General features: G+C 43.7%; 1 protein-coding gene across 13 annotated transcripts in view; it reads right to left on the reverse strand.

The window, feature by feature from the left end:
• LOC139264375 (ubiquitin thioesterase otulin-like) overlaps window positions 1–19,473 on the reverse strand; it is a 138,310-nt gene that overhangs the window by 100,357 nt on the left and 18,480 nt on the right. For 5 of the 13 annotated variants that reach the window (XM_070880729.1, XM_070880722.1, XM_070880723.1 and 2 more), the window contains one exon: window positions 9,858–10,306. The exons of 2 other annotated variants lie outside the window; for them this stretch is intronic. In XM_070880729.1, the coding sequence (XP_070736830.1) occupies window positions 9,858–10,084 (227 nt within the window). In that variant the 5' untranslated portion in view covers window positions 10,085–10,306. Of the gene's footprint in view, window positions 1–9,857; window positions 10,307–13,632; window positions 13,791–15,883; window positions 15,950–19,473 lie in introns of those variants that run through there. 6 more of the 13 variants (XM_070880730.1, XM_070880733.1, XR_011593332.1 and 3 more) reach the window with 5 other exon arrangements.

The following is a 19,473-nucleotide window of genomic DNA, read 5'->3' on the forward strand; positions in this document are numbered from 1 at the left end:
AATGTACATCTTTCTTTCCCAACATTAAAGTAAATTAATGTTTTATATAGCTTTGCGAGGAACTGAAAATCTTAATATAATTAAGATTACAAAACCACGATGCAGTGAAAATATCAGAGACTAGCTTCTTCACATCGGTGGCTAGGATTTGCAGTTCTAATTTCGGCTACAAGCACCCCTATGGTCACGTACAACACAGGTTCAATAGAGTTATGCCTTTGCTGTACTAGAATTCACACACTAGATTCATGTTGTTGTAAAAATTCTGCCACAAAGCAGCCAACTGATGGGTTCAGTTTCTCGCGATGCAATCTGAAAGATCTTTGAAGGTGGTAGAACAAGTTGAGAAGTTAAAAATATATGGGATTATGGGCTTTATTAATAGAGGCATAGAGTACAAAAACAAGAAAGTTGTGCTAAACTATTTTAAAATGCTGGTTAGGCCTTAGCTAGAATATTGTTCTTTTCTGGGCACCACACTTTAGGATGGATGTCAAGGTCTTGGAGAGGGTGCAGAAGAGATTTACCAGAATGGTACCAGAGTTGAGGGACTTCAGTTATGTGGAGAGATTGGAAAAGCTGGGGATGTTCTCCTTCGAGCACAGAAGGTTGAGAGAGAATTTGATAGAGGCGTTCAAGATCACAAATGGTTTTGATAGAGTAAATAAGGAAAAAACTATTTCCAATGGCAGAAGGGTCAGTAACCAGAGGACACCGATTTAAGGAGTTTGGCAAAAGCACCAGAGGCGACATGAGAAAACATGTTATATGCAGAGTTGTTGTGATCTGAAATGTGCTGACTGAAGGGGTGGAAGCAGTTTCAATTGTAAATTTCAAAAGGAAATTTGAAAATATTTGAAGTGGAAAAAAATTATAGGGCTATGGGGAAAGAGCAGGGGAGTGGAACTAATTAGATAGCTCTATCAAATGTCCTCCTATGAGTAATGTTCCCTGAAAGCTGCACGGCCGCACAGTGCTCCAGAAACCCCACAGAGCCGGCTTGCTGGCTTTTCAATGAGAAAAACCGCGCACGTGCACTATTTTGAATGGCCCGTGCAGCCCTTTAACGGAGCCATGTGCCATCAAACAAAATTACAGGGAACTTTGACCAGATGTATTCTTTTCTGCACCAGAAATCCTATGACTTCCTAGCTTTGTCAAATTAGTTGTGGTGTCACCTGTAACTAATTTTTCGTATAGGAGTCTTGCAGTTGGCAGATAACCAACGATGTCTCCGCAAGATCCTACAAATCTCCAAAAACACAAAAGGTTAGTATGCAGATACAGCAAGTAATCAGGAAGACTAATGGAATGTTGGCCTTCATTGCAAGGGGGATGGAGTATAAAAGCAGAGAAGTCCTGCTACAACTGTACAGGGTATTGGTGAGGCCACACCTGGAATACTGTGTACAGTTTTGGACTCCTTAATTAAGGAGGGATATACTTGCATTGGAAGCAGTTCAGAGAAGGTACACTAGGTTGATTCCTGACATGAAGGGGTTGATTTAAGAAGAAAGGTTGAGCAGATTGGAGTTCATAAGAATGAGAGGTGATCTTATTGAAACATAAAACATAATGAGGGGAATCGACAAGGTGTCTTGAACTTCTTGCAATTTAGAATACTGTATTCCACTCATGGGGGAATCTAGAACTAGTGGGTATATTTTCAGAATAAGGAGTTGCCCATTTAAGACTAAGATGAGGAAGAATTTCTTCTCAGAGGGTTGTAAATCTATGGAATTTTCTGCCCCAGAGAGCTGTGGAGGCTGGATCATTGAATATATTTAAGGCGGAGATAGACAAATTTTTGAGCGATAATGGAGTAAAGGATTATGGGGAGCGGGCAGGGAAGTGGAGTTGAGCCCATGATCAGGTCAGCCATTATCTTATTGAATGGCGGAGTAGACTCGAGGGGCAAATGGCCTTTCATATATTCTTATCATGTGTTTGGTGGCGGAAATGGCGGGTGATGATACTTTGAATGTGGAGGCTGGTGGGGTGAAAGGTGAGGACAAGGGAAACCCTATTGTGGTTCTGGGAGGGAGCGGAAGGGCTGAGAGCAGAAATGCGGTAAATAGAATGGATACGGTCGAGGGCCATGTCAACCATGGTAGAGGGGAATCCTTGGTTGAGGAAAAAGACATGTCGGAAGTACTAGTATGGAAGGTGACATCATCAGAGCAGATGTCACGGAGATGGAGAAACTGGGAGAATGGAAGAGAGTTCTTACAGGAAGCGACATGGGAGGCAGTGTAGTCCAGAAAGCTGTGGGAGTCAGTGAGCTTATAGTGAAGGTTTGTCAATAGCCTATCCACAGAAATGGAGACAGAAAAGTGGAGGAAGGGAAGGAAAGTGCTGGGAGTGGACCTACTGAATATTTCCAGCATTTTCTGTTTTTATTTCAGAATTCGAGCAGCCGCAGTATTTTGCTTTTGTAACATTTGCAATTTTCCAGTCCTGTGGCGCCACACCTGCATCGCAAGAGAATTGGAAGATTGTGGCCAATACCTCTGTAATTTCTACCCTTAGTTCCGTGAGCAACCAAAGCGGAATCCCATCCGATAACTTAACCATTTTAAATAATGCCAGCCTTTCTAGTCCCTCTTGTTTATCTGTTTTTGTCTCGTCTCGTATACTGGCAATATCCTTGTTTACAATAGCTTTGGCAAACACCAATGCAATGTACTCATTAATACCTCAGCTATGCCTACTGTCTCCACCTGAAGATCTCCATTTTGGTCCCTAATTGGCCCCACCGCTCCTCTGACAACCCTTTTAATGTTAATATACCTATAGAAGACCTTTGGATTCCCTGTTAGCCACCAATCTATTCTCATATTGTCTCTTATTTCACTTGTCCTCTGTACTTATTATATGCAGCCTGATTCTCCCTTGTATTATCCAGCTGACATCTGTCATAGGTCCCTTTTCCTGCTTCATTCGACTCTAGTTCTCATCTAGGGAGCTCTGGTTTGTGTTACCTTCCCTTGCTCCCTTGTGGGAATGTATCTAGATTGTACCTGAACCATCTTCTCCTTAAAGGCCGCCCATTGCTCCATTAACATTTCTGCCCGCCAGTCTTTGACTCCAATTTACCCTGGCCAGATCCCTCCTCAATTCGCTGAAATTAGCCCTCCTCCATTTATGTAATTTTATTCTAGAATATTAGACATATATAGAGGAAGCAAGTAGGATGCTCAGTGGCCTAGAACGACTGGAATGCTACTTCCAGACTCGGGGCTTCCATACCAATCCAGAAGACAGTTCTGTCGACATTCCATCTGAATAAAAATGACGATTGGAAAGACCTCAGTATTTCCTTCTGTGGAATGTGACTTGCCCATGAACCCCACCCAAAATACCTAGACAGGACTCTCATCTATCAACCTCATCTCACCAATACTGACCAAAAATTAAAAACCAGGGTGAACCTGTTCCAGAAACTTGCTGGAACGTCATGGAAGAGCACAGCCAGAACACTTCGCACCATAAGTGGCCCTAGTCTACTCAGCTGCAGAATACTGCTCATCCTCATGGTACTGCAGCCGCCACACAAATATTGTGGACGTGCAGCTAAGTGCCACCATGAGGATGGTGTCAGAAGATGTTTATTCCAACTAAGTGGCTCCCGGTGCTGTCCCACATTGCTCCGGCTGCCATTCGCCACAACACCACCATGCTCCTTAAGACAGAAAAAATCATGAGCAATATCGACCTTCCCATTCACAAAGATTTGAAAAATCCACCACGAAACTGTTTAAAATCACGCCGGCCATTCTGGTAAACAGCAGCCAATATTCACGCAGCTGGTATCAACCCACTATCCAGACAGACGGAATTGTGGGACGCACGCAGCATAGAGAACCAACACCCCATTCCTGACCCAATAGCAGAGGTCCCTGGCTTCGACCTCCCTCGAAGACAGCGTTCATCTGAATCCGCACAGGGCATGAACGAAGCGACCATCTGCACCACAAGTGTAAGGTGAGGGACAACCCAAAGTGCGACTGTGGCCATAAGTCCCAGACCACAGAACACATCACAACAACTTGTCCACTAAGATCTGTTGCGGGAGGCAGCTCATTTCTCCACTCGGCATCTCAGGAGGCGATCGAATGGATAACCAAACTAGACATCCATTATAAACTTTTTCCATCGTACGAAAATAGATTCTAGATTGCTCCTTGTCCTTCTCCATCACTAATCTAAACCTTATGATGGGAAGAGTGATCATACGAAGATGCCCTTGACTGTGACATTCTCCACTTGACCCATTTTATTCCCCAGAACTAGATCCAGCAATGCCTCCTTCCTTATTAGATAGGAAACATACTGATCAAGAAAATTCTTTTGAACACACTTCAGAAGTTCCTATCCTATCTGTCCTTAGCACATTCATTGCCCCATTCAATATTGGGGCAGTTAAAGTCTCCCATTATCATTACTCTAAATTTCTTGCACCTCACAGTAATTCCTTTGCAAATCTGATCCTCTATCTCCTTCCCACTATTTAGTGGCCTATAAAATACACCAAGTAGCATAATAGCTTCTTTATTGTTTCTTACCTCTAACCAAATAAATTCTGTTTTGACCCCTGAAGGACATTCTCTCTTGACTCCTGAAGGACATTCTCTCTTTCTAGCACTAATATTTTTCTTAATCAAAACTGCTATCCCTCCTTCTTTTCCTTCCCTATCTTTCCCAAAAAGCTTGGGATTACTTTATTATTGGGCAATCATCTATGGGATTATTTCATTAATGGGCCATGTATACTCATTTACTCTAATGTTGCCACTGATTACATCATAAATGAACTGATTGAATTGGACAGAGACACCAATTTCCACGATGCACTCGAGTCTTTTAGGCACTTGCATTCACAACAAGACCCATTACCCTACATTAATCTCTGACTGCAATTATTCATAGCCTCAACCTCCTCAGATTTTGATGACTGCTATAAATAGTCTTGGAATCCTCCAGTTCTGATCATACCCAGGCCTCTTTTCACAACCATTCTGACTTTAAGACTGTCAGTATTGAAAATCACTAGAATCATCGAATCATAGAAAGTTACAGCACGGAAGGAGGCCATTTCGGCCCATCGTGTCCGTGCCGGCCAACAAAGAGCTATCCAGCCTAATCCCACTTTCCAGCTCTTGGTCTGTAGCCCTGTAGGTTACGGCTCTTCAAGTGCACATCCAAGTACATTTTTAAATGTGGTGAGGATTTCTGCCTCTGCCACCCTTTTAAGCAGTGAGTTCCAGACCCCCACAACCCTCTAGGTGAAGAAATTTCCCCTCAAATCCCCTCTAAACCTTTACCAATTACTTCAAATCTATGCCCACTGGTTTTTTTCCCCCCTCTGCTAAGGGAACTAGGTCCTTTCTATCCACTTTATCTAGGCCCCTCATAACTTTCTGCACCTCAATAAGGTCTCCCCTCAGCCTCCTCGGTTCCAAGGAAAACATACCCAGCCCTTCTAATCTTTCCTCATAGCTAAGATTCTCTACTCCCGGCAACATCCTCGTAAATCTCCTTTGTATCCTCTCTAGAGCAATCAGATCTTTCCTGTAATGTGGTGACCGCAGTAGTCGAGTTGTGGCCTAACTAGTGTTTTATACAGTACAAGCATAACCCCCCTGCTCATGTTCTATGCCTTGGCTAATAAAGGCAAGCAGTTTCTAGGCCTTCTTAGCCACCTTATCTACCTTGCCTGCTACCTTCAGGGACCTGTGGATCTGCACTCCAAGGTCCCTTTGCTCCTCTACACTTCAGTGTCCTACCATTTATTGCGCATTCCCTTGTTAGCCCTCCCCAAATACATTACCTCACACTTCTCCGGATTGAATTCCATTTGCCCACTTGAGCAGTTTATTGATATCTTCCTGCAGTCTACAGCTTTCTTCTTCATTCTCAATCACACAGCTGATTTTAGTATCATCGGCAAACTTCTTGATCATACCTCCTATATTCAAGTCTAGATCATTGATGTACAGTACCAAAAGTAAGGGACCTAGCACGGAGCCCTGCAGAACCCCACTGGAAACAACCTTCCAGTCATAAAAATACCCATCAACCATTACCCTCTGCTTCCTGCCTCTCAGCCAATTTTGGATCCAACTTGCCACATTGCCCTGGATCCCATAGGCTTTTACTTTCGTGACCAGTCTGCCATGTGGAATCTTATCAAAAGCCTTGCTAAAATCCATATACACATCAAAAGCACTACCCTCATCTAACCTCCTTGCTACCTCCTCAAAAAAATCAATCAAGTTTGTCAGACATGATCTTCCCTCAACAAATCCACGCTGACTATCCTTGATTAATCAGTGTCTTTCCAAATGAAGATTTATCCTGTCCCTCAGAATTCTTTCCAAGCATTTTCCCATCATTTAGGCTAACTGGCCTGTAATTACTCAGTCTATACTTTTCTCCATTTTTAAACAAAGGTATCACATTAGCAGTCCTTCAGTACCACACCTGAAGCCACGGATGTCCAGAACGCCATTTTGCACTGGTTATGCAGAAAAATGATCTGGCTTTCTAAAGGTATAATGCAGTAAAAACTGAATTATTCCCAAGCATTTGGTTGTGAAACCTTGTTTAATTCATTTTTACTCAGTATCTGTAGACACCATTGATGCACTTAATAATCGTGGCCCCCCCTCACCCCGCGAGAGAACACCTCCGCAGGTCGGGCCACAAAAGAGCTGGAGCAGCGGGCCCTGCAACATCGGGGCCCCCTCGACCTGCGAGAGAACACCTCCGTAGGTGGGGACATAAAAGAGCTGGAGCATACCACCACAACTTCTAATGTGAGCCAACACAAATGGGCGACGTCATCAGGACCCAGGTCACTGGAGCATGGGCAGGAGCATCGGCCAGACCTGGGTAAACCAGAGGAGCAGGAAGTTCGTGGTGGAGGTGCGGTGAGTGATCTAGACGGAGGAGCGATGAGGGATCGTGGCTGAAATTCGGTGAGTGATCGTGGCAGAGATTTGGTGAATGTTTGGTGCGGAGGGAGATCATGGCCGAGGAGCTGCGAATATTTGTGGCGGAGGAGAGGCGAGAGAGGCGGAGGTGTGGGAAAAAAATGAGGGTGCAGAGCCCAGAAGAGGCAGCACGGGCCAACCCACACTGCAATGTGTGCGCGCACTAGGTCCGTGCAGCAAAGCAAGTCTCCGGTCATCCTGGTTAACCCTTGCCACTGGATAAAGGCTTAGCTCGGTCAAGCCCATGTGGTGGCTGATGTGCAACAGTGACTATACGTTAAAATCCACGCACAGGCATCTTCCACCCTTTTAACTAGAGTTCAGGACTGGAATATCTGGTCCTTCATTGAAATATCTGAACTCCTGTGGAAGCAAGTCATCCTCGTTAGAGAGACTGCCTATGACGATGATACTCATTGGAGTATAGAAAATGAGATGATCTTACTGAAGCATACAAGATACTGAGGGGTCTCAGCAAGAGGATGTTTCCCCTCGTGGAGGAATCTAGAACTAGGGGCATAGTTTTTCAGAATAAGGGGTCTCCCATTTAAAACTGAGAGGAGGACAAATTTCATCTCGGAGGGTTGTAAATCTGTGGAATTCTCTGTCCCAGAAAGCTGTGAAGGCTGGGTCATTTAAGGTGGAGATACAGATTTTTGAACGATAAGGTTATGGGGAGCGGGTTGGGAAGTGGAGCTGAGCCCAAGGCCAGATCATCCATGATCTTATTGAATGGCGGAGCAGGTTCAAGGGGCCAAATGGCCTTCTCCTGCTCCTATTTCTTATGATCTTATGTCTTCTTAACCACCTTATCTATCTGGCCTGCTACCTTCAGGGATCTGTGGACCAGCACTCCAAGGTTCCTTTGTTCCTCTATACTTTTCAGTGTCAAAACATTTAATGTGTATTCCTTGCCTTGTTAGACCTCCCCAAGTGCATTACCTCACACTTATGCGAATTTAATTCCATTTGCCACTGTTCTGCCCACCTGACAGTCTCGGACACGTGGGTTCTGGATTCGGGTCGCTGCACCTGTACTAGCTAAAGAAGTTCACCTGAATGCATTTTAGGAATTCCGCACCCTCTGTACCATATTTTGTACTCTGCCTCCCACTTATCAAGCCCAGGGTCCCGTTTGCTGTTTTAACTGCTTTCTCAACCTGCTCTGCCACATTCAACGATTGGTTAGCCCATACTTTCTCAAGAGCAAATTAATTTTGTCCCAGATTATTGTCTCAAAGTTTCCCCACTTATTGACTTGGCCTGTAATTGCCAGGTTTAACCCTCTCTCCATTTTTTGAACAGGGATATAACATTTTCAATCCTCCAACTGTTTAAGTATCTCCTCTATCTTGCAGCATATGCTCCAAATAAAAAAAAAATTTCAATACAGGGAAAATGTTTGAGAGAGATATACAGTCAATAAGAGTTACAGTTTGCAAATCCATTGAAAATTAAACTGAAATGTTTCAAAGTGACAATGTTTTTGGATGGGGAAATGTCACTCAAAGGGTGTGATGACTGCAGATCTGTTTGGCCTGAAATAGTGAAGCTGATGTGCCCATGTTAAAATCAACCTCAAAAGGTATTCAATACTAACACTGCCTGGCCAACAAGCACCTGCCCAAAACACCAGGGCTGAGAGCTGCAACCTAAATAACATGAAGAGGGTGAGGGAGATAACCCATGACTCACTGAAAAATGCTTAATCACATCTAATTTACTTACCCCAACACCACCAGCTAATTACACCTGAACTCAAGTCAAACACAAATTACAAAGGATTACATAGGATACACAGCACAGAAACAGGCCATTCGGCCCAACCAGTCCATGCCGGCATTTACGACGAATAAAAATCCTGAGTCCCATTAACCATTTGGAACAACTTCAGAAATTGTAACGTTCTTGTGCAACTGCTTAAAACTGTAATTATTACAACAAGTCCATGTCCCCCAGGACCAGGAGCCACCAGGATCACATTGTCACCTCCACAACTTACATCAGTGAGCACTACATAGGGGTGGGGCTTAGACAGTGCAACTTACAACTCGTCACAAAGGACTACCCACCACTGACTGAAGCCTGGAGCAGCTTCACCACAAACCAGCTATACCCAGCCCAGGTCCCGCCCACCCCCTCCAGAAGTGACGCACTACCACTAACCTTGGGGTAAGCAAGCACCTGATTTGAGGTTTTGCGCCTCTCTATCTTCAGGCATGCTGTCAGCCCCTGAAACATGCAGGAATGTCCTGAGGTTGTGAAAAGTGCTGTATGAATGAAAGTTTTTCTTTCAAAGACTTAATTTGTTAGAAATCTTTGAACCTGTAGGAGGAACTGAGTGGAACTAGTTTGTACAAGTAATGATTTCTTGTAAAACTGCAATGTTGAAATTGCAGCTGTGTCCTGTGTACGCACACTAATGACATAAGAGTACACACAACACTTTTAGCACAAAATGTGAAACCCTCCCAACACAAAAGATGACAGTACAAAATAATGGAGGCAGATACAATGCACATACTGGTCTTACACCAATAAAACTTTGAGAGCAGTGCAAGCTAGTAATACAGTACCAAGATGTGAGGCCTAAGTAGTGCAATAGTGTAGTCACATGCCAGATTCAGTTGTACAGCAATGCAAGTAGCAGTTACCTCTTCCTGATAACATATCAAAGTTAAATTGAAGGTTGCAATATAAAGGGATTGACATAACTGAAAGATGTTATTGTGGTTTATAATGGAGAGCTATAACAGAGGTCATTTCTATTCTGTAAACACTAAAAGAGACCAAATACCATGAAATGATTGTGAAGCTGATGAAAAACAGTAAAATCAGCAGAACTGAAAAAAAGTAATTTACCTCTTTGTTGGAACAGCACCATTATTGCAAACATCTGTATTTTCAGTTTTGTTTTGTAGATCTGCAGGATAGTCACGGAGAACAGACTTCTGTGGAGATGTTGGTCGCTCTTCAACAACACATGCATTGTTTATCGTAGAACTTAATAAAGCTTCCCGTTCAATTTGTCGTACAGGTTCTTGCTTACTAGGTTGGAAAGTATATCGGCAACATAAAGCATTCCCCATTTAAATTTTTTGTAGGACACTAATCCATGTTAGGATCTCTGTACAATGTTGAATATAGCCACCATGTAAACCTTTATGGATAGTTGCCTTGTCAGTACTTCCAAATGTCTTTTAATGCAACTTTAAAGGAGTGCAAGACATACAGGCGCTTGAACTAGGTGTTCACTCCTGTAAAGATTTTAGGTATTCACCAATCTTATCAATGTATTTATTTCCATAGATCTACAACAGAAAAGTATGGAGTTAATAAACCAGAATTGGCATATTGCTGCATCTTCTTTCTTATTTGAACACAAGTTATCAACTTATAATTTGCTGAGATTCTGCTGATGTTCGAGGGTTGAGTTCTACACATATATACTCAAAACATGTACAAAGCATAGCTCAAAATATTAATGCAAATTTTAATTTAAACACGAGAATGGTGGTTCAGAGGGCCAATCCCAAGTTTACTTTTTTTAGTTGGGTTATGTACTGATTGCTTTTATGCGCTATCCTTAATGGTGACTTGAATATTGCACATTTGCCCATTTTATACTGTACTTTTGGCATTGGGTCATTGTTTAACCAGAATGCCACATTGATCTATGAAGTGTAATATAAAAACAGCTCAAGGTGATGTAGTACAGGAATTGGAGGTCTTACAGGAACTGAGTTCAAGATGTTAGTTATTGTGCTACACAAGTGCAAACTGAGGCTCAAGTAATTCTTGTGCAGGCATATAGTGGTTTTTACATGCATCATTAGCTGGAGGAGGTTTAACAAATGCTTTGGACAGTGAGACAGTAATGTCTGATTTTTTTTTTAGAAAAGAAAACCAGAAGGAGTAAATTGCTATTCAATTAAGATGGCAAACCACAGGGGCGGCAAGATTGAGAGACAAGGATTGCTTCAGTACAGGACTACTGAAATCCGCAAAGCATCCACACAGCAGGCACAATGCTTGCTGGTTTCTAGAAGGGCCAATGTCCCAAGATTAGCCCTCAATATTTATTCATAAGCTCCTGCTTCATATTGATTGTGCTGGGAGATTTCAATAGGTAGGAAGCAGAAGGAAGGAGCCACTTAAAAAAGATATATAGGGACCAAAGTAAAAAGGGGCGGTAAATGTTTTCTCTGCAGGGGTCATCCTTTCCAAGCGCTATTCAAAAAACATCTCCCCACCCTCCCACCCCTCACCCCACGCTGTTTAACGACTGGCATAGTGAAAGTGCTGCTAGATGAGGAGGGTTGCCTCAATGGAAATTGAAGGGCATCCTCCCCCAAAAACAATAGTGCAGCATGCCTGGAGGGAGGTGGTAGAAAAAAAAAAGAGAATTGAAGGAGAGGTGACCTTGACTGACTGGCAGTGGCCATGGAGAGGCTGGCTGTAGCTGTTCTTGCGTCAGATAGCACAGATTTGCAACTGGGCCCCGACACCTGCAAGCAAGTTATTCAATCATTGTCAGGAAGGTGCACCAGAGCCTACAAATGAGATTGGTAACATAATGCCAGGTATGGTCTTTGGTGCCTGCTGATCTCCCCAGCATGCCTTTCACCATCATCACTTCAACCATGAAATATTATATTTGGGGCATATCCAAACCATGCCTCTTTCCCCTACTAAATGATGTTCACCTTTACTTGATGTCCACCATGGGATTCGACAACTTACAACTAGTTCCCTGACTACCTTGGCTCCCGATAATCCCTCGATTTTAACGTTCTCATCCTAGTTTTCAAATCCCATCATGGCCTCACATCTCCCTACCTCTGCAAGCTCCACCAGCCACAGAATTCTCAGAGATCTCTGCGCTCCTCCAATTCTGGCTTTTCGCGCATCCCAAATTTTCATCGCTGCACCACCGACGCCCGTGCCTTCAGCTACCTAGGTCCCAAGCTCTGGTATTCCCTCCCTTAAAACCTCTCAACCTCTCTCGCCTTTAAGACGCTCCTTAAAACCTACCTCATTGACCAAGCTTTTGGTCACCTGTCCTATTGGCCCAGAATTTGCAGCTGTAATGATGGTGAAACTGTCGCCGTTCGCCATCACTACTGTCTAAAACAGACAGCAACTTCTGGTGTCCGCACATGCGCAACTGAACGTGGAAATCTGAAAATTGCTATCAGTGATATCCTGCTCCTCCACAGGCTGTGCTGTTGCAGTCTTTGCAGATGCAATCAACACAGAATCAGTGATTTGATGTGAACTTCAACTTTTTACACACTATTCTCGTTGTAAAAAACATTCAAAAAGTTAATAAAAAGACTTGCATTTCTATAGTGCCTTTCACGACCACTGGACATCTCAAAGCACTTTACAATGAAGTACTTTTGGAGTGTAGTCAATGAAGTAATGTGGGATGTAATACATTGCAATACAAAAGCAAAATACTGCGTATGCTAGAAATCTGAACTAAAAACTTGATTGAATTTTGGGAGGAGGTAACCAGGAGGGTCAATGAGGGCAGTGCGTATGATGTACTGTGTATGGATTTTAGCGAAGCTTTTTATAAGGTCCCATATGGCAGACTGGTCATGAAAGTAAAAGCCTATGGGATCCAGGACAAAGTGGCAAGTTGGATCTAAAATTGGCTCAGAGGCAAGAAGGGGTAATGGCTCATGGGTGTTTTTTTCACTGGAAGGCTGCACCCAGTGGGGTTCCGCAGGGCTCAGTGCTAGGCCCCTTGCATTCTGTGGTATATATCAATGACTTGGACTTGAATGTTGGAGGTATGATTACAAAGTTTGCAGATAACACTAAAATAGGCTGTGTGGTTGATAATGAAGAAGAAAGCTGCAGACTGCAGGAAGATATCAATGTACAGGTAAGGTGGGCAGAACAGTGGCAAATGGAATTCGATCCGGGTAAGTGTGAGGTAATGTATTTGGGGAGATGCAACAAGGCAAGGGAATACACATCAAGTGATACGACACTGAAAAGTGTAGAGGAATAAAGGGACCTTGGAGTGCAGGTCCACAGATCCCTGAAGGTAGCAGGCCAGGTAGATAAGGTGGTTAAGAAGGCATATGGAATACTTTCCTTTATTAGTCGAGGCATGGAATACGAGAGCAAGGATGTTATGCTTGAATTGTATAAAAAACTGGTTGGGCCTCAGCTGGAGTACTGTGTGCAGTTCTGGTCACCCACATTACAGGAAAGATGTGATTGCACTGGAAAGGGTGCAAAGGAGGAGATTTACAAGAATGTTGCCTGGACTGGAGAATTTTGGCTATGAGGAAAAATTGGAGATGCTGGGTCTGTTTTCTTTGGAACAGAGGAGGCTGAGGGTAGACCTGATTGAAGTGTATAAAATTATGAGGGGCCTGGATAGTGTGGATAAGAAGCACCTGTTTACCTTGGCGGAGGGGTCAACAACCAGGTGGCATAGATTTAAAGTCATTGGGGCGGGGTGGGGGCGGTCTAGGCGAGATACAAGGGGAAATGTCTTCACCCAGAGGGTGCTGGGGATCTGGAACTCACTGTTTGAAAGAGCGGTAGAGGCAGAAAGCCTCACCACATTTTAAAAAAATACTTGGATGTGCACTTAAAAAGTGTCATAACCTACAGGGCTACGGACCAATAGCTTAAAAAGTGGGATTAGGCTGGATAGCTCTTGGTCGGTTGGCGCGGACACGATGGGACGAAATGGCCTCCTTCCATGCTGTAAATTTCTATGATTGTATGACAGAAAGTGCTGGAGATACTCAGCAAATCAGGAAGCATCTGTGGAGAGAGAAACAGAGTTCATGTTTTCTAGTTCTACAGAAGATCATAAGAAATAAGAACAGGAATAGACCATTTGGCCCCTCGAGCTTGCTCCGCCCTTCAATAAGATCATGGCCGATCTGATCATTGACTCAGCTCCCCTTCCCTGCCCGCTCTCCATAACCCTTTATTCCCTTATCGCTCAAAAATCTGTCTATCTCTGCCTTAAATATATTCAATGACCCAGCCTCCACAGCTCTCTGGGGCAGAGAATTCCATAGATTTACAACCCTCAGGAGAGGAAATTTCTCCTCATCTCAGTTTTAAATGGGCGGCCCCTTATTCTAAGACTATGTCCCCTAGTTTTAGTTTCCCCTACGAGTGGCAATATCCTTTCTACATCCACCTTGCCGACCCTCTCATTATCTTATATGTTTCAATAAGATCACCTCTCATTCTTCTGAACTCCAATGTGTATAGGCCCAACCTACCCTCATCTCCAGAATCAACCTAGTGAACCTTCTCTGAACAGCCTCCAATGCAAGTATATCCTTTTTTAAATACACAGACCAAAACTGTACGCAGTACTCCAGGTGTAGCCTCACCAATACCCTGTACAGTTGTAGCAGGACTTCCCTACTTTTATACTCTATCCTCCTTGCAATAAAGGCTAACATTCCACTTGTCTTCCTGATTATTTGCTGTACCGGCATACTAACTTTGTGTTTCATGCACAAGGACCCCCAAGTCTCTCTGTACTGCAGCATGTTGCAATTTTTCTCCAATTAAAATTATAATTTACTTTTCTATTATTTTGTGCCAAAGTGGTAGACGAAAGATGTAACAAATTTTAAGCAAGTGTGGGGCAGGGAAAGGGGGGAGGGGAAGAAAGAACAAAAGGGGAGGTCGGTGATAGGGTGGAAGGCAGGAGTGATTAAATGACAAAAAGTATGATAGTATGAAACAAAAGGAGATGGTCATGGGACAAGTAAAGAAACAAGATGAGTCGAGAAGGTGTAAATGGGAATAGCACAATAATTAACAGCTACCATGTGAAAAAATAGCAGAGGTTATGGTCCAGAAGGCTAATAGAAAGAATGGGAATAGTATCTTCTTTTGTCTTTTAAGTATCCTCTCAGGTGGACTTAAAGAACCCTTGGCACTTTTTGGAAGACAAGCAGAGCAGGCAAGTTCCCACAGTGTCCAGGCCAATAGTTTGGGAAAGGGGAAATTTATGACTAATATCAGAAAGAAATTATTCACAGAACAATCAACACATGCAATGAATTTTCAGGTTGGGTACTGTAGACATTAAAGAAACTGCTGAATGCTATTGTAGGGAAATTGTAGGATTGATGGATGGATTAATGAGCTGAAAGGCCATCTTTATTTATGATCAGATGCCAACCGAGCACATATGTTACTGTCACTCTCATTGTCTGTTAGCATTCTTACACAGTCATAGGATTGAAGGAAGAGACTGGCTCAACATGGAGCTTGATCCTTAAAAAGAACGTGATCACAACTCATGAGCCATGAAAACAGTTCCAAAAACTTAGTGTGTGGTTGTAAAAATGCATTCAAAAAAAAATCCTTGAACCTTTGATTGATTTAAGGTGCATTCGCACTAAGTATCACATCAACTAGAAGTGACTGCAGCTTCGCACCAATGCTAAAATAGGAGAGTCGGGTCCAAACCAAAGTGAAACTCCCTAGAGCCAGGAGTCTTACACCACTTCAGTTTGACAAATCCAATTTGGTGTCAAACCTAGTTCACAAAGTACAGGCAGGCCTTAATTTAAATGCTAAAAGCATAGAAAGTCACACCCATTTATCAAATTCAAATTTTGAACTTTGGAAATCAGCTCTGCTCATATATATCTAGGGTGAACAAGACAGTTAAAGCTCCAGCCAAGCAGAAGTAAAGCAACATAAAAAGAGAGCAGCCTGGTTGGAACTCTGGCTGCTGTGGTATAAATATACCCACAAATTTTTTAATTTAGTATCGGTTGTAAACTTAATTGGCATTGTAATGATTCGCATGAAAAGTATTAAAAGTAAAATCACAAATGACGTGTGTAAAGGATGGGTTGGTTAAATAAAGAACTAACCTCACTGCAGGGTCCCAAGGCAGGCTGCGTATATGCATCCCTCTTTCATCTGAAACTCTTGCACAGCTTTTAAAAAGATCACAAAGCAAGGATAAACAGCAATCCCTAACCCTTCTGAAATACAATCTCGCAGGGGTGCAAGTCACCAAGAAGGAGTCAACAATCATTAAAAATTCACTTGAACTTGATCAGCTCTCAATGCAAGTAAATGTGTTCCTGTCCCCAAAAAAGCCTGCATCCCAGTCTGCTAAAACATTGTAAAAAACATAGAAACATAGAAATCTACAGCGCAGAAGGAGGCCATTTCAGCCCATCGTGTTGGCACCGGCCGACAACGAGCCACACAGCCCTTGGTCAGCAGCCCTGAAGGTTACATATAAACCTATGAACAATGGCAGAAAGGTAAAGAGCATCCGGCCCAACCGGTCTGCCCCACACAACTGCGACACCCCATGCATCGCAAGATTTTACACTCCACCCCAACCGGAGCCATGCGATCTCCCGAGAGAGGCAAAAACCAGATAAAAACCCAGGCCAATTTGGGGGAAAAAAAAAATCTAGGAAAATTCATCTCTGACCCATCCAGGCGATCGAAACTAGTCCAGGAGATCACTCTGGCTGTATTAGATTCCCTGCAGTACTTACCATATCTGCGCCAGCCACAAGAGGTTATCCAGTCTAACCCCAATTACTAGCACTAGGTTCATAACCTACAGGTTACGTCACTTCAAGTGTCTATCCAAGCACCTTTTAAATGTGGTGAGGGTTTCTGCCTCTATTACTCTTCCAGGCAGAGAGTTCCAGACCCCCACAACCCGCTGCGTGAAGAAGCTTCCCCTCAAATCCCCTCTGAACCTTCCACCAACCACCTTAAAACTATGCCCCTCGTAATTGACCCCTCCACCAATGGAAATAGGCCCTTGCTATCCACTATATCCAGGCCTCTCAAAATTTTGTACACCTCAAATGGAGATCTCCTCTCAGCCTCCTCTGTTCCAAAGAGAACAAACCCAGCCTATCCAATCTGTCCTCATAGCTCAGATTCTCCATTCCAGGCAGCAACCTCGTAAATCTCCGCTGCACCCTCTTCAGTGCAATTATGTCCTTCCTAGAATACAACGACCAGAACTGCACGTAGTATTCCAGCTGTGGCCTAACCGGTCATTATAGAATTTAAGTATAACTTCCCTGCTTTTATATTCTATGCCGCGGCCAATAAAGGCAAGCATTCCGTATGCCTTCTTAACCACCTTATCCACCTGGCTTGCTACTTTCAGGGATCTGTGGACAAGCACTCCAAGGTTCCTTTGTTCATCTATACTTCTCAGTGGCCGACCGTTTAATGTGTATACCCTTTCCTTATTAGTCCTCCCCCAAGAGCATTACCTCACACTTCTCCAAATTAAATTCCATTTGCCACTGTTCTGTCCACCTGGACCAGTAGATTGATATCCTCCTGCAGTCCATGACATTCCTCTTCATGAACAACCACACAGCCAATTTTAGTGTAATCTGCAAACTTCTTAATCATATCCCCATAACAGGTTTTGAAGTGTATACAGGTTGGACCTCCTTTATCCGGGACTCCCTTATCCAGCACCACCCCTCGTCTGGCATGATTCTGGTGACCGAGGGGGGCGCGTGTGCAGAACACGGCTGACCTCCATCCTGACTTTGGGGACGCGCCAACACTCGCTTGGGCCGTTGGGGGCCCATCGACACTTTGCGGCCTGCTGGGGCCATGCCGACACTCGGCTCACTGGGGACCCGCTGACACTTCACGGCCCGCCAAGGGCACCGACCTCCCGGGCTGACCTCCCTTTATTCAGCACAGGCCAGGTCCCAGATAAGGGAGGTTCAACCTGTATGCTTTCATCCTGGCAATAAGATCAGGAGAATAACAAGCAGCAATGTAACTTCTGGTTAGTCAACTGTGAACTAATCTTGGGATGTGAGCAATACTGGCAAGACAGACAATAAATACTATCGCTAGCTGTCTTGTGAGCTTTAAAAGTCAACTACATTGTTTGGGATGGGCGTCACATGCCGTCTGGACTGAGTAAAGGTGGCGGCTTTCCTTCCCTAGATGACAGTGAACCAGTTTGTTTTTTTACAATAATCCATGGTTATTTTGCCACTGCTAGCCCACGAGCCATGGTGGAATTTAAACTCAAGTAGTCCAGCACCATAACCACTTGGCTATCGTACTGAATTAGCTATTAGTTAAAAAAAATTAAATGGAATATAATGGTTGTCATTATACAGCCAAAAGTTAAAAATTTTAAAAAAACACCTTCAGTATGATTCACTAAAACAACTTCATTCTGAGATTTTACTACAGCTTCGCTGGCCATTTGGGACATGCAAAATCCTGACGATCAGTTACCATCTACCGAACACATCAGAAATTGGCATCAATTACAGTTAATTATAAACAGAGTGTGGGGAATCCCTCTTTACTTCTCACTTAGAAGTCACTACACTACAACACAACATTCCTACAGTTGACATGGTGCAGACCTCCACATCGATCCCTCTACCCTTTACTTTGCCTCCTACATGCCTTTTATCTGGCGAACAGAAAATGTTCAACAGCAATAACTTTCCCTTCGATTTCTCTTCCTCTTCAAGAAATTGCTTAGCACAGAACAAGTTTTTATATAGTGCCTTTACAATAGTGGAACGTCCCAAGGTGCTTCACAGGAGGATTAGGAGATAAAATAATTTGGCACCGAGCCACACAAGTCGAAATTACCACAAGAGAGAGGTAGGTTTTAAGGAGTGTCTTGAAGGAGGAGAGAGAGATAGAGAAGCGGAGAGGTTTAGGCAGGGAGTTTCAGAGCTTAGGGCCTAGGCAACAGAAGGCACGGCCAGTAATGGTTGAGCGATTATAATCACGGATGCTCAAGGGGGTAGAATTAGAGCTCAGACATCTCAGATGGGGGTAGGGCGGGGAAGAGGCTGGAGGAGATTACAGAAATAAGGAGGGATTTGAAAATAAGGATGAGAAATTTGAAATCGAGACGTTGCTTAACCGGAAGCCAACGTAGGTCAGCGAGCACAGGGGTGATGGGCGAGCGGGACTTGGTGCGAGTTTGGACACGGGCAGCCAAGTTTTGGATCATTTCTAGTTTACCTAGGGTAGAATATGGGAGGCTAGCGGGAGTGCTTTGGAACAGTCAAGTCTAGAGGTAACAAACGCATGGATGAGGGTTTCAGCAGATGAGCTGAGGCAAGGGCGGAGACGGGTGATGTTACGGAGGTGGAAATAGGCGGTCTTAGTTATGCTGCAGATATGTGGTCAAAAGCTCATTTCGGGGTCAAATGTAACACCAATGTTGCAAACGGCCTGGATCAGCCTCAGACAGAAGTTTAGAAGAAGGATGGAGTCAGTGACTAGAGAACGGAGTTTGTGGCAGGGAACCGAAAACAATGGCTTCGGTCTTCCCAGTGTTAATTGTGGAGAAAATTCCTGCTCATCCAGAACTGGATGTCGGACAAACAGTCTAACAATTTAGAGACCGTGAAGGGGTCGAGAGAAGTGGTCTTGAAGTAGATCTGAATATCAGCATACATGTGGAAACTCACAC

Source organism: Pristiophorus japonicus, chromosome 5 (assembly GCF_044704955.1).
Source record: "Pristiophorus japonicus isolate sPriJap1 chromosome 5, sPriJap1.hap1, whole genome shotgun sequence".
Taxonomy (NCBI): Eukaryota; Metazoa; Chordata; class Chondrichthyes; family Pristiophoridae; genus Pristiophorus; species Pristiophorus japonicus.